The sequence below is a fragment of the Triticum aestivum genome, chromosome 3D (assembly GCF_018294505.1).
Source record: "Triticum aestivum cultivar Chinese Spring chromosome 3D, IWGSC CS RefSeq v2.1, whole genome shotgun sequence".
In the NCBI taxonomy this organism is placed as follows: domain Eukaryota; kingdom Viridiplantae; phylum Streptophyta; class Magnoliopsida; order Poales; family Poaceae; genus Triticum; species Triticum aestivum.
Window position 1 is genome coordinate 9,715,838 of NC_057802.1, and position 13,178 is coordinate 9,729,015.

At 44.6% G+C, this 13,178-nt stretch overlaps 1 protein-coding gene across 1 annotated transcript; it reads right to left on the reverse strand.

Annotated features, from left to right (window-relative positions):
- Positions 1–10,143: 10,143 nt before the first annotated feature.
- LOC123073715 (uncharacterized) lies at positions 10,144–12,904 on the reverse strand. The gene is made up of 2 exons (XM_044496766.1): positions 11,466–12,904; positions 10,144–10,671 (listed from the first exon to the last, which is right to left on the reverse strand). Exons 1-2 carry the CDS (start codon positions 12,745–12,747, stop codon positions 10,634–10,636), a joined length of 1,320 nt encoding a protein of 439 aa, XP_044352701.1. The 5' UTR covers positions 12,748–12,904; the 3' UTR covers positions 10,144–10,633.
- Positions 12,905–13,178: the final 274 nt, after the last annotated feature.

Consider the following 13,178-nt stretch of genomic DNA (forward strand, 5'->3'; position numbering starts at 1 on the left):
AGAATTACATCCTGGAAGCACCGCTAGGTGCCAAACCCACTGCAGGAGCAACACCAGATGTTATGAACGTCTGGCAGAGTAAAGCTGATGACTACTCGATAGTTCAGTGTGCCATGCTTTACGGCTTAGAACCGGGACTCCATAGACGTTTTGAACGTCATGAAGCATATGAGATGTTCCAGGAGTTGAAGTTAATATTTCGAGCAAATGCCCGGATTGAGAGATATGAAGTCTCCAATAAGTTCTACAGCTGCAAGATGGAGGAGAATAGTTCTGTCAGTGAGCATATACTCAAAATGTCTGGGTATAACAATCCCTTGATTCAACTAGGAGTTAACCTTCCTGATGATAGTGTCATTGACAGAATTTTTCAATCACTGCCACCAAGCTACAGGAGCTTCGTGATGAACTATAATATGCAAGGGATGGATAAGACAATTCCCGAGCTCTTCGCAATGCTAAAGGCTGCGGAGGTAGAAATCAAGAAGGAGCATCAAGTGTTGATGGTCAACAAGACCACCAGTTTTAAGAAAAAGGATAAAGGGAAGAAGGGGAACTTAAAGAAGAACGGCAAGCAAGTTGCTGCTCAAGTGAAGAAGCCCAAGTCTGGAGCTAAGCCTGAGACTGAGTGCTTCTACTGCAAAGGGACTGGTCACTGGAAGCGGAACTGCCCCAAGTATTTGGCGGATAAGAAGGATGGCAAGGTGAACAAAGGTATATGTGATATACATATTATTGATGTGTACCTTACTAATGCTCGCAGTAACACCTGAGTATTTGATATTGGTTCTGTTGCTAATATTTGCAACTCAAAACAGGGACTACGGATTAAGTGAAGATTGGCTAAGGACGAGGTGACAATGCGCGTGGGAAATGGTTCCAAAGTCGATGTGATCGCGGTCGGCACGCAACCTCTACATCTACCTTCGGGATTAGTTTTAGACCTGAATAATTGTTATTTGGTGCCAGCGTTAAGCATGAACATTATATCTAGATCTTGTTTGATGCGAGATGGTTATTCATTTAAATCTGAGAATAATGGTTGTTCTATTTATATGAGTAATATCTTTTACGGTCATGCACCCTTGAAGAGTGGTCTATTTTTATTGAATCTCGATAGTAGTGATACACATATTCATAATATTGAAGCCAAAAGATGCAGAGTTGATAATGATAGTGCAACTTATTTGTGGCACTGCCGTTTGGGTCATATTGGAGTAAAGCGCATGAAAAAACTCCATTCTGATGGACTTTTGGAATCACTTGATTATGAATCACTTGGTACTTGCAAACCATGCCTCATGGGAAAGATGACTAAAACTCCGTTGTCCGAAACAATGGAGCGAGCAACAGATTTGCTGGAAATCATACATACTATGTATGTGGTCCAATGAATGTTGAGGCTCGTGGCGGATATCATTATTTTCTCACCTTCACAGATGATTTGAGTAGATATGGGTATATCTACTTGATGAAACATAAGTCTGAAACATTTGAAAAGTTTTAAGAATTTCAGAGTGAAGTAGAAAATCATCGTAACAAGAAAATAAAGTTTCTACGATCTGATCGTGGAGGAGAATATTTGAGTTACGAGTTTGTTCTTCATTTGAAACAATGCGGAATAGTTTCGCAACTCACGCCACCCGGAACACCACAGCGTAATGGTGTGTCTGAACGTCGTAATCGTACTTTACTAGATATGGTGCGATCTATGATGTCTCTTACCGATTTACCGCTATCTTTTTGGGGTTATGCTTTAGAGACGGCTGCATTCACGTTAAATAGGGCACCATCTAAATCCGTTGAGACGATTCCTTATGAACCGTGGTTTGGCAAGAAACCAAAGTTGTCGTTTCTTAAAGTTTGGGGCTGCGATGCTCATGTGAAAAATCTTCAACCTGATAAGCTCGAACCCAAATCGGAGAAATGTGTCTTCATAGGATACCCAAAGGAGACTGTTGGGTACTCCTTCTATCACAGATCCGAAGGCAAGACATTCGTTGCTAAGAATGGATACTTTCTAGAGAAGGAGTTTCTCTCAAAAGAAGTGAGTGCGAGGAAAGTAGAACTTGATGAGGTAACTATACCTGCTTCCTTATTGGAAAGTAGTTCATCACAGAAATCTGTTCCCGTGACTCCTACACCAATTAGTGAGGAAGCTAATGATGATGATCATGTAACTTCAGATCAAGTTACTACCGAACCTCATTGGCAACTAGAGTAAGATCCGCACCAGAGTTGTACGGTAATCCTTTTCTGGAGGTCACGTTACTTGACCATGACGAACCTACGAACTATGAGGAAGCGATGATGAGCCTAGATTCCGCAAAATGGCTTGAGGCCATGAAATCTGAGATGGGATCCATGTATGAGAACAAAGTGTGGACTTTGGTTGACTTGCCCGATGATCGGCAAGCCATCGAGAATAAATGCATCTTCAAGAAGAAGACTGACGCTGACGATAATGTTACTGTCTACAAAGCTCGACTTGTTGCGAAAGGTTTTTGACAAGTTCAAGGTGTTGACTACGATGAGATTTTCTCACTCAGTAGCGATGCTTAAGTCTGTCCGAATCATGTTAGCAATTGTTGCATTTTATGATTATGAAATTTGGCAAATGGATGTAAAGACTGCTTTCCTGAATGGATTTCTGGAAGAAGAGTTGTATATGATGCAACCTGCAGGTTTTATCGATCCAAAGGGTGCTAACAAAGTGTGCAAGCTTCAGCGATCCATTTATGGACTGGTGCAAGCATCTCAGAGTTGGAATAAACGTTTTGATAGTGTGATCAAAGCATATGGTTTTATACAGACTTTTGGAGAAGCCTGTATTTACAAGAAAGTGAGTGGGAGCTCTGTAGCATTTCTAATATTATATATGGATGACATATTGTTGATTGGAAATGATATAGAATTTCTGGATAGCATAAAAGGATACTTGAATAAGAGTTTTTCAATGAAAGACCTCGGTGAAGCTGCTTATTTATTGGGCATCAAGATCTATAGAGATAGATCAAGACGCTTAATTCGACTTTCACAAGCACATACCTTGATAAAGTTTTGAAGAAGTTCAAAATGGATCAAGCAAATAAAGGGTTCTTGCCTGTGTTACAAGGTGTGAAATTGAGTCAGACTCAATGCCCGACCACTGCAGAAGATAGAGAGAAAATGAAAGATGTTCCCTATGCTTCAGCCATAGGCTCTATCATGTATGCAATGTTGTGTACCAGACCTGATGTGTGCCTTGCTATTAGTTTAGCAGGGAGGTACCAAAGTAATCCAGGAGTAGATCACTGGACAGCGGTCAAGAACATCCTGAAATACCTGAAAAGGACTAAGGATATGTTTCTCGTTTATGGAGGTGACAAAGAGCTCGTCGTAAATCGTTACGTCGATGCAAGCTTTAACACTGATCCAGATGACTCTAAGTCACAAATCGGATACGTATTTATATTGAACGGTGGAGCTGTCAGTTGGTGCAGTTCTAAGCAAAGCGTCGTGGCGGGATCTACATGTGAAGCGGAGTACATAGCTGCTTCGGAAGCAGCAAATGAAGGAGTCTGGATGAAGGAGTTCATATCCGATCTAGGTGTCATAACTAGTGCATCGGGTCCAATGAAAAACTTTTGTGACAATACTGGTGCAATTGCCTTGGCAAAGGAATCCAGATTTCACAAGAGAACCAAGCACATCAAGAGACGCTTCAATTCCATCCGCGATCAAGTCAAGGAGGGAGACATAAGATTTGCAAGATACATACGGATCTGAATGTTGCGGACCCGTTGACTAAGCCTCTCTCACGAGCAAAACATGATCAGCACCAAGACTCCATGGGTGTTAGAATTATTACTGTGTAATCTAGATTAGTGAATCTAGTGCAAGTGGGAGACTGAAGGAAATATGCCCTAGAGGCAATAATAAAGTTGTTATTTATATTTCCTTGTATCATGATAAATGTTTATTATTCATGCTAGAATTGTATTAACCGGAAACTTAGTACATGTGTGAACACATAGACAAACTTAGTAAATATGCCCTCTCGGTAATGCACATCACTATAAGCCTTGCAAGCAATGTGACTAATGAGTTTGTTGCGGGATGATGCATTACGGAACGAGTAAAGAGACTTGTCGGTAACGAGATTGAACTAGGTATTGAGATACTGACGATCGAATCTCGGGCAAGTAACATACCGATGACAAAGGGAACAACGTATGTTGTTATGCGGTTTGACCGATAAAGATCTTCGTAGAATATGTGGGAGCCAATATGAGCATCCAGGTTCCGCTATTGGTTATTGACCGGAGACGTGTCTCGGTCATGTCTACATAGTTCTCAAACCCGTAGGATCCGCACGCTTAACGTTCGGTGACGATAGGGAATCTGAGTTTATGTGTTATGATGTACCGAAGGTAGTTCGGAGTCCCGAATATGATCACGGACATGACGAGGAGTCTCGAAATGGTCGAGACGTAAATATCGATATATTGGAAGCCTATATTTGGACATCAGAATAGTTCCGGGTGAATTCGGGAATTTACCGGAGTACCGGGAGGTTACCGGAACTCCCCGGAAAGTGTATGGGCCTTATTGGGCCATAGTGGAGAGAGGCCGCGCGCCCCCTCCCCCTCTGTTCCGAATTGGACTAGGAGGGGGGCGACGCCCCCCTTTCCTTCCTCCCTCTCTCCCCCTTCCTTCTCTCCTAGTCCAACTAGGGAAGGGGGGAGTCCTACTCCCAGTGGGAGTAGGACTTCTCCAGGGCCCGCCATAGGAGGGCCGGCCCTCCCCCCTCCTCCACTCCTTTATATACGGGGGAGGGGGGCACCCCATAGACACACAAGTTGATCATTGATCTCTTAGCCGTGTGCGGTGCCACCCTCCACCATAATCCACCTCGGTTATATCGTAGCGGTGCTTAGGCGAAGCCCTGCGTCGGTAGCTTCATCATCACCGTCATCACGCCGTCGTGCTGACGAAACTCTCCCTCGACACTCTGCTGGATCGTGAGTTCGTGGGACGTCATCGAGCTGAACGTGTGCTGAACTCGGAGGTGCCGTACGTTCGGTACTTGGATCGGTCGGATCGTGAAGGCGTACGACTACATCAACCGCGTTGTCATAACGCTTCCGCTTTCGGTCTACGAGGGTACGTGGACTACACTCTCCCGCTCGTTGCTATGCTTCACCATGATCTTGCGTGTGCGTAGGAAATTTTTGAAATTGCTATGTTCCCCAACAATAACTATAAACAAATCAGTTAACTTAAAGGCTGTTGGAACAGCTAAGAGCATCTACAGCCGGACTTCGGGCGCGGGGATCACTGACCGGACAGGAGAGAGAAGCAAAAAGTTGACCCAACCTGACCCCTCATATCATGCCTATACGCCGGGCTGTCCGCGAACCCCTATATCCATCTCAGATATAGGGAGGATATGAGGGCTCGCAGACGGGCCCGGGCGCGCCCGGTCAGTCCGCCAGTAGGACGCGCCCCACCCGGGACCACTTTTTCTCTTTCTTTATTCATTCTTTTCTTTTTTGTCTTCATCTCCACTAATCACATGCAAGTGACCGGACATATGAGGAAGACAATGAGGAGCATGGCTGCACGGACGGATAAATAGGGGCTCAAAATGGACATGCCCGGTCACTAACCGGGCACGTCAGTGGGCGTTTAGCGGGTCATATTTGCTATGTCCGGCTGTAGATGCTCTAATGCCTCACATCAGTGAATCCATCCATACCCATATCTTAATGGGAAACCGGAACCGCTAGGCATCAGACTAGTGATGCCTAGCATTCTATCAGACCAGTAGATAGCCCTTAGATTGGACTCCATGCACCCTTGGATGACCAGCGCTCTTTCTGTCGAGTGTTCCCAAAACTGAAACAAACTAATGTTGATTACATGTGATTCCTCCATTGGATTTTAGCAAGTTGATTAGTAGTCCTTTCAACGTAGATCCCTCTAGTATCTTGCTTCCATTTAAACCTTTGCTTCTTACGTATAATAGCTTCCTACAATCACACTTATAATTTAAATTCCCTTTAATTTAAAGTCTTTTTTATACCATCTTATTTTCCGGGAACTTCCACCAAACAAAAAATTGTTTCTGGTGCTACTAAAATTTGCTTCCAGTGCTAGTGCTTTTGTCCAACAAAAAAATCCAACATAGTAATAAATCCATTATGTTTCCATCGCTTAGAAAGTTTGCTTCCAATGCAACTGATATTCGCCTCAATGTACGAACTTTTTCCAATGTGCGAGGCAGTATTTGCTTCCCATGGGAGAAAACTTATTTCTAGGCGGTCATAGCACATTAACTAGTTATGGCACCACAAACAATGCTTCATTTTAATTTCATATTTATTTCAATCATATGAAATTGATGCTTCCAACAATACAAATTACAAACTATGCTTTATAATCCATAGCAATTTTTTCTCCAAATATTGTCAAGTGGTGTGCTTCCTTTATTTTTCGCATATGATTTCATATGTCATACTTGTAGTTTTTTCGCTTACTAGAAATTTCATAGCAGTTGTGGTTCCATCCCCGTCTCTCCTTGATCTGCTTCATCCACCATGTCCGACCTAACCTTGTGAACTCCATTATTTCCCCCAGAAGTCATCAGGTGACGCTGTCGTCGAGGCACGAGAGTGGGTGGGGAGTAGCGAGGATGGCACCATGAAGGGGGCGACACACTCTTAACCCGTGGTAGCCGAGGGCGAATCTTGCTAGTTTGCTTCCAAGCCGATGACGAGAACACTAGCCACTGAGATTGTCGACCTCATTCCACATGTCGTTCCACCGTCGACCACCACGGCATACTCACGATCTTGAGTATTTGTACGAGTATAGTATTTGTACGAGTATATAGCAAAAAAACTACAACATTACAGGCTACCGTTACAAAAAAATACCATTTATTTTAATTTTTAAAAAATCTACCACAAAATTGTTTGGCGGTTCCAGAAAACCCAAATGAGTGAAGTATTAGATGTTAACCAGGTTTAGGACAGGGTGGGGCCCACTTGTAAGTGTTGACCGTTAAGACCAATAGCGTTGACCGTTAAGGCCCACATGTCATCCACCCATCCCATTAAAAAAGTGAGAAAACCACACAGGCGGGTCAACTCTCCCGCACACGACCTCTCCCCTCCCTCTCTCAATAGCGCCGCCGCCACGCCTAGGAACTCAGGCAACAGTGCGCCGGCAATGCCCAGGAGCTCAGGCTGCCGCTGCGCTTCGCCCATGGTCCATGAGCTTGGGGGCGCCGCGCCCAGCAGCTAGAGCAGCCGCCGCCGGGGCCATTCCCAGGAGCTCGTGCCGCCGTTCCCAGGAGCATCTGCTGCGCCGCGTGCAGCAGCCGGCATGCCCTCGAGCTCCGCAGCCAGAGCAAGGTCGGGCGACGCGCATAGGTCCCTTCGCCAGCTCCGACGACGAGCTCGCCGGCGGGGACTGGATTGCTTTTTAAAAAATATACAAGACCCCGATTGCTATTTAAAAAAGATACAGGGGCCCCATTGCTTTTATGTTTTATGTAGGGACCTGGTTGCCTTTTATAAACATGTGGGGTCCATTTGTCATAACCTGTCAACGGTTAAAACTAACAGTCAAAGCTAACGGTCAACCTGACAAGTGGACCCTAGCTCACATATTCCGAATCAATTGTAAACAGCTTGGTTATTTGGGTTTTTTGGAACCGTCAAATAATTTTGTGGTAGATTTTTGAAAAAAATAAAAAAGTGGTAGTTTTTTGTAACGATAGCCAGTAATGTGGTAGTTTTTTGCTATATACTCGTATTTGTACTTTGATTTTCGATAAAGGGTGGATTTTATTACTCAAATGAAGCATCAAGAGAATGCAATCAGAGTGAGCGCACCCCCGGCCTCTGCATAGCTAAACATGCACACATCCAAACACCAACACACGCATAAAAAATATCGTCGGCAAATAGCAAAGTCATATAAGACCAAAGTTATGCCTAAGCGAGAAAGAAGAAAAAATCTCTGAAGCGATCAAATCCGCGACCGGCAAACTACAACGATGACCATATGCACACCAATCAACTCATGACACCACAAGGACCACGAGGTTCCTCAACAGCAACTCCTTCAAGAAGGGAACGACGCTCGAGCGTCACCGTCACCAGATCCAACAACCAAAGGTTAGAGTCTAAGTTTTCACCCTGAAGAACCATTCCGAGCATATCCGAGCAATGCCTTCAACAAGGTAACGATGCAGCAATATTGCCATTGCCAAGTATAACCAGCTCAGGTCAGACCTAGATTTTCACCCTGGAGCTCGAGACTGGGTACTCGGGAAGCACCGCCATCAAAGTCAATAATGTGTTGTCGCCACCACTTTTCCGCAATTTTAGCAGCTCCATGCGTTGGGCTATAAAACCGACCACGCTGCTGCACAACCATACCCTCCGCGTCAAGCCATCGCCCATAAATTATATCTCACCGTGGAAGTTCACCACCGGATCTGGAGAGAGTAACCCTCGCAAAGACCTTACGGTGTTCAGCCAATCCGCGACGAGCCTGCCATAACCGGACAGAGTATTTGTACTTTGATAGAACAACGACATCGAAGGCTAAATTAAGTTGAAGATGCAAGTCATGGGGGGGGGGGGGGGGGGGTGGTGGCTGATCTGCTCGGACACGGTGCGCGGGGGATGTAGTTCTGGCGGCGCTGTCGGAGAGGACATAGGGGCAGTGCCCCGGTGCACCGCGAGAACGGAGGCGAGGTCCGACGGGGAAAGGCAGAGGAAGAGAGGATACGGAGAGAGATGGACGGGGGCGAGGGATTAGGGGGCAGTTATGGTAACGTGGCTCCAAGAAATTTGGGTGGTTAGCAGCGGGGTGTGGCTCAGCCGTGCGATTAAACAAGCATCAACGGATCACGAGTGGTCTGAGGATTGATTTGTATCACAGGTATGATATCAACTATCTTAATCAAGCGGAGGCCAACTTGGCTAATCGTGTCGTTCTTATCAATCTAGGCCCATGTGACACCTGCAAGGCTGCAATCATAGAACGCCTAACACCTGAAATATGGGCACAAACACCATACATGCGATGATGAAATTTCCCATTTTCGGTGATCAATTGGTGATTTGTTCTGCATTCAAACTCCTAGCGAGTGACTGTAGCTTAAGCCCGCGTTATCTAGCAATTCCAGATGTGTTCAGTATCCACACACTGAAAGTTGCATTATTTTTCTCACTTGAAGTCGCATTGCCACACAGATCCATATATCCACGGTTTCCCCAATAAGATGGTTCTAAACTAACAAACACCATCAATATAAAATGTATCATCTACCACGGGACAAACTTGTAACCATATATATTTGGCGCCGAGGGAGGCACTTCATTAAGAACCTCCCTCCCATGGCGACTTGGGCGGCGGCACGATCTCCCCAAGCAAGGCCTGGCACGCATCCTTCCCTCGCCTTGCGGTCGCCCTTTGGACCTGGCCGGGTTAAGCCTGTGCGGATCTGGCAGCGGCGGGGGCCTGTTGCCGGTGGGTGGGCATTAATTGGCATGTTGATTTGCTTTCTTAGTTTTCGGCATGGCCATATGAGACTCCTAATTAAACGATAGTTCCATTTAAGTGATATCTAATTTTCTTGAAGGCATTGTTGTTGAAGAACATCGTTGTCCTTGTGATGTCAAAAGATAGTTGGTGCGGATATGGTCATTGTTGTAGTTTGTCGACCATATTGTTTTGATCTCCTTAGGGATTTTTTCCCTTTCGCTTTGGCATAGCTTTGGTCTTATATGACTTTCCTCTTTGCCGGCGTGTTTTTGGTGTGTGTGTGTTGGTGTTGGCTGTGTGCATCCTAACTATGCAGAGGCCGGGTGTGTGCTCATGATGTATGTATCCACTTGATACTTCATTTTGAGTCAATAAAATCCACCCTTTATCGAAAATATGCACCCTGATCTTGTGAGTTTGAAGTTGTGAGGTGTGTTTATCTGGATTTACGAGCGTTTCTATGCTCGTCGGTACACATATAAGTCATGTTCGCAATCCTGCCAAGGGTACTGACGATTTCCCGCTCCCTCACTTGAAATGACTTGCAACACAACAACTTCACTCCCAGGGTAAGAAAGTCCCATCTCTGCCATTGAAACTTCTACATCATTAATTTAAGTCATGTAAGCATTGATACAACTTCTTGACCGACACTAAAATTTTGTAGGTGATGGGGTTAAATGAACTGACTAATGTGTGCAATAGAAAAATGGGCTATGAATATATTACTTTCAACTTATGGATTATGATATAGAAAACCAAGGGAGAACTATGGGCATATAAGAACTGGATTATCAACATATCATTTATGCTCCAACATGTAGCATCGTCACCATTTTAATTGTTTCTCTACGTTGTTAGCATGTGCAGATCTAAATCTCATCCACGTGGACAATATTTTGAGGGTGCATGTTACCCACATTGTCTGTCACATATCTTCCAAAGAGAAAAATCAAACATTTTAAAACTCACAAATTATATTCAGAAGATCTTCTTTCCTGTTGAACCGTTTTAGCACATTAGCACGTCAAACCAGACAATCATCCTCACTTTTTAGCTCCATTAGTTCCACCGGCAATGGTTGTGCCTAGAAGCATAAGAACTCCGATAGTTGACAACAGTTCCCTGATAGAGACAAATGAATAAGAGAAGGTAACATGAGACAATTAGAAAGATGAGATGGCAGGTATAACTTGAGAAAAATAATTCACTTATATAACATATTTTTATAAGTGTGTTATAAGTCACTATAGATACTAGCAATAAATAAACAAAACCACATATTTTGTAAAATGAAAGTAATATTCATAAAAGTAGTCACTTAGCTACCTCATAATAGAGAATTTAGCTAGTACGAAGATGAAGAAATGGCATAGCCTAGAATTTTCACATGTAAACTCATTCTTCATCATCTCAACCAAGCAAAATTATGAGAAATAAATTTATTTCTATGTGTTAACAAAATTATGACAAATATTCACCTGTAGGAGGGGCCATGAACAGCCATGAACAAATGACAAAATCACTATAGTTTTAGTAAGCATGTATTGAACCGAAGTTGTTTTGTTGGAGTTAATTAGTTTAGTAACAAAATCAGAATCAATAATAATGGATACAAAATATCTAGCCTTGAGGTTTCATACATAGTATCAACTAAGTTAACATTGGACATTTGATTTTGTATTTTTGAGGAAAGAAAACAACTATATCAAAAGATAGTACATGCTAAAATAATGTGGCTATGAGTTAATCCATCTAGCATAGGGACAATTATTAAGTTTATATTACCATAATTGGCATGCTAAGTTCAAGTGTAAGTGAACAATTAAGAATCACAATAATTTTATGTGAGCAATCATTTACAAAAATAACTAGATTAGGCTACTCCTACTACATAAAGACAAAGGATGAGTGATCACCTGGTAGGTAGAAACTCCTGAAAGGATAGTACTTCGTAGAACATGGTACATCAATTTTTGTGGAATGCATTGACTTGAGTTGAACCATATAGGCACTATCGTGCATATATAAAAATATTTCATTGGTATCCTCACCATACCCCATCAATTCGTTCCATGGCATCGTTTCCGAATTTTGAGGAAGGGTCTTAAGAATGTTATGCAATGCAACTATCTTTTGGACCAACAATATGGAAACACCTTCAGAATTGACCTCCCTCTGCCACACTTGAATGTCCTGGTAAGACAACATGGCAACACCAACAATACAATCATCTGTCCGTATAATCTGACACTGACATATGCCAAAATCATTCATACTGCAAGGCCCCTTGATCAGGGTAAGCTTCTGCCCCTGCAAATCAAACTCAACTATATCGTCTCTCCCATACCTAGACAACCAGTAAATCACATTGCCAACAAGGGTGTTGGGGCAACAAGGACCATACATAGTCTTAGGTTGAGTCTCAATTGAGATGAGATTGCCCCATCTGCCGGTCTCTGAGGAGAAAACGCGGGCCATAGGTCGTCGATCATCATGTATGAACATGGACAACAGGACCACTTTGAAGGGGCTGGCGTGGCAGCTGCCGTGCACATGGCCCTGGTCGCCGGCGGTGCAGAGCACCGCCCCGCTGAGATAGGTCATGTCGAACCCCGGCGGAACGGGCATGCGGTGCTGCTCGCCTGTGATGGGGTCGCACAGAAAGGCCTCTTTATTCTTTGAGTCTTTGACGAGGATGCGACCATGGCGGCAACTGAGCACACAGTAACGTACTTGACTGTAGCATCCAAGGGTGAAGCGCTTCGAAGGGATGCGGTCGGGATGATTCAGGACGGGGTGGAACACGTTCTTGCGGCTGTTGCGACACATGAGCAAGCCGAGGAGGGGTGGCTTGCGGTGGTGGGCACGGAAACAGCGAAGGAACTGGGGGTCAGTGGTGACGCGTCGCCAGCGCCTGCATACCGCGGATGCACGCAGGAGGGCGGACGGCTGCGGCGCGAGGCGGAGTAAGACCTCCCAGAGCATATCTTCGTCGTTGTCCAGCAAGGTGCCGCGGCGGCGGCGGCGATGGATGAGTCGGGCTCCCTCGTCGCTCGTGTGGGTCTGGGGATGGAGACGCGTGCTGCGTCGGCAGGCCACCGTGGCGCCCACGTCACTGGCATGGATTTGGGGATGGAGACGTGGGCTACGGCGGCGGCATATTCCGGCGTCCACCTCGCCGTGTTGTTGGCGTTTCATGTCCACGTACGCCGCCAAGGCAAGGCAAACGATGTAGCTAGCTAGCTCGGGGAAGGAACACACGGCCGGGAGTGCTCTGTTGGTTCGTAGTTGTAGTCCGAGCAGCGATTACGCCGAGTTGATCGGTGCGCACGTACGTACATAAAGGCTAATTAAGCAGCTGGAACACAGGCGATTTGATGGCAGCAACGTAGTACTGTCTTATAGTATATCTTTGATCTCTTCTCACGGTTTGTTTACAAGTCCTACTAATCGGTTCTAGTCCGAGCCGGACGTAGACCCCAACATAATTATTTTACGCATAACAATTACAGGTACATTGATTTGGACTAAGATCTAAAAAATACAAAGTAACTCATAGAACTAAGAATTACAATAAAATTTCTTGTAAAAACATGTTCTTCATGGTATCAATCTCTGCTCGTAAAAAT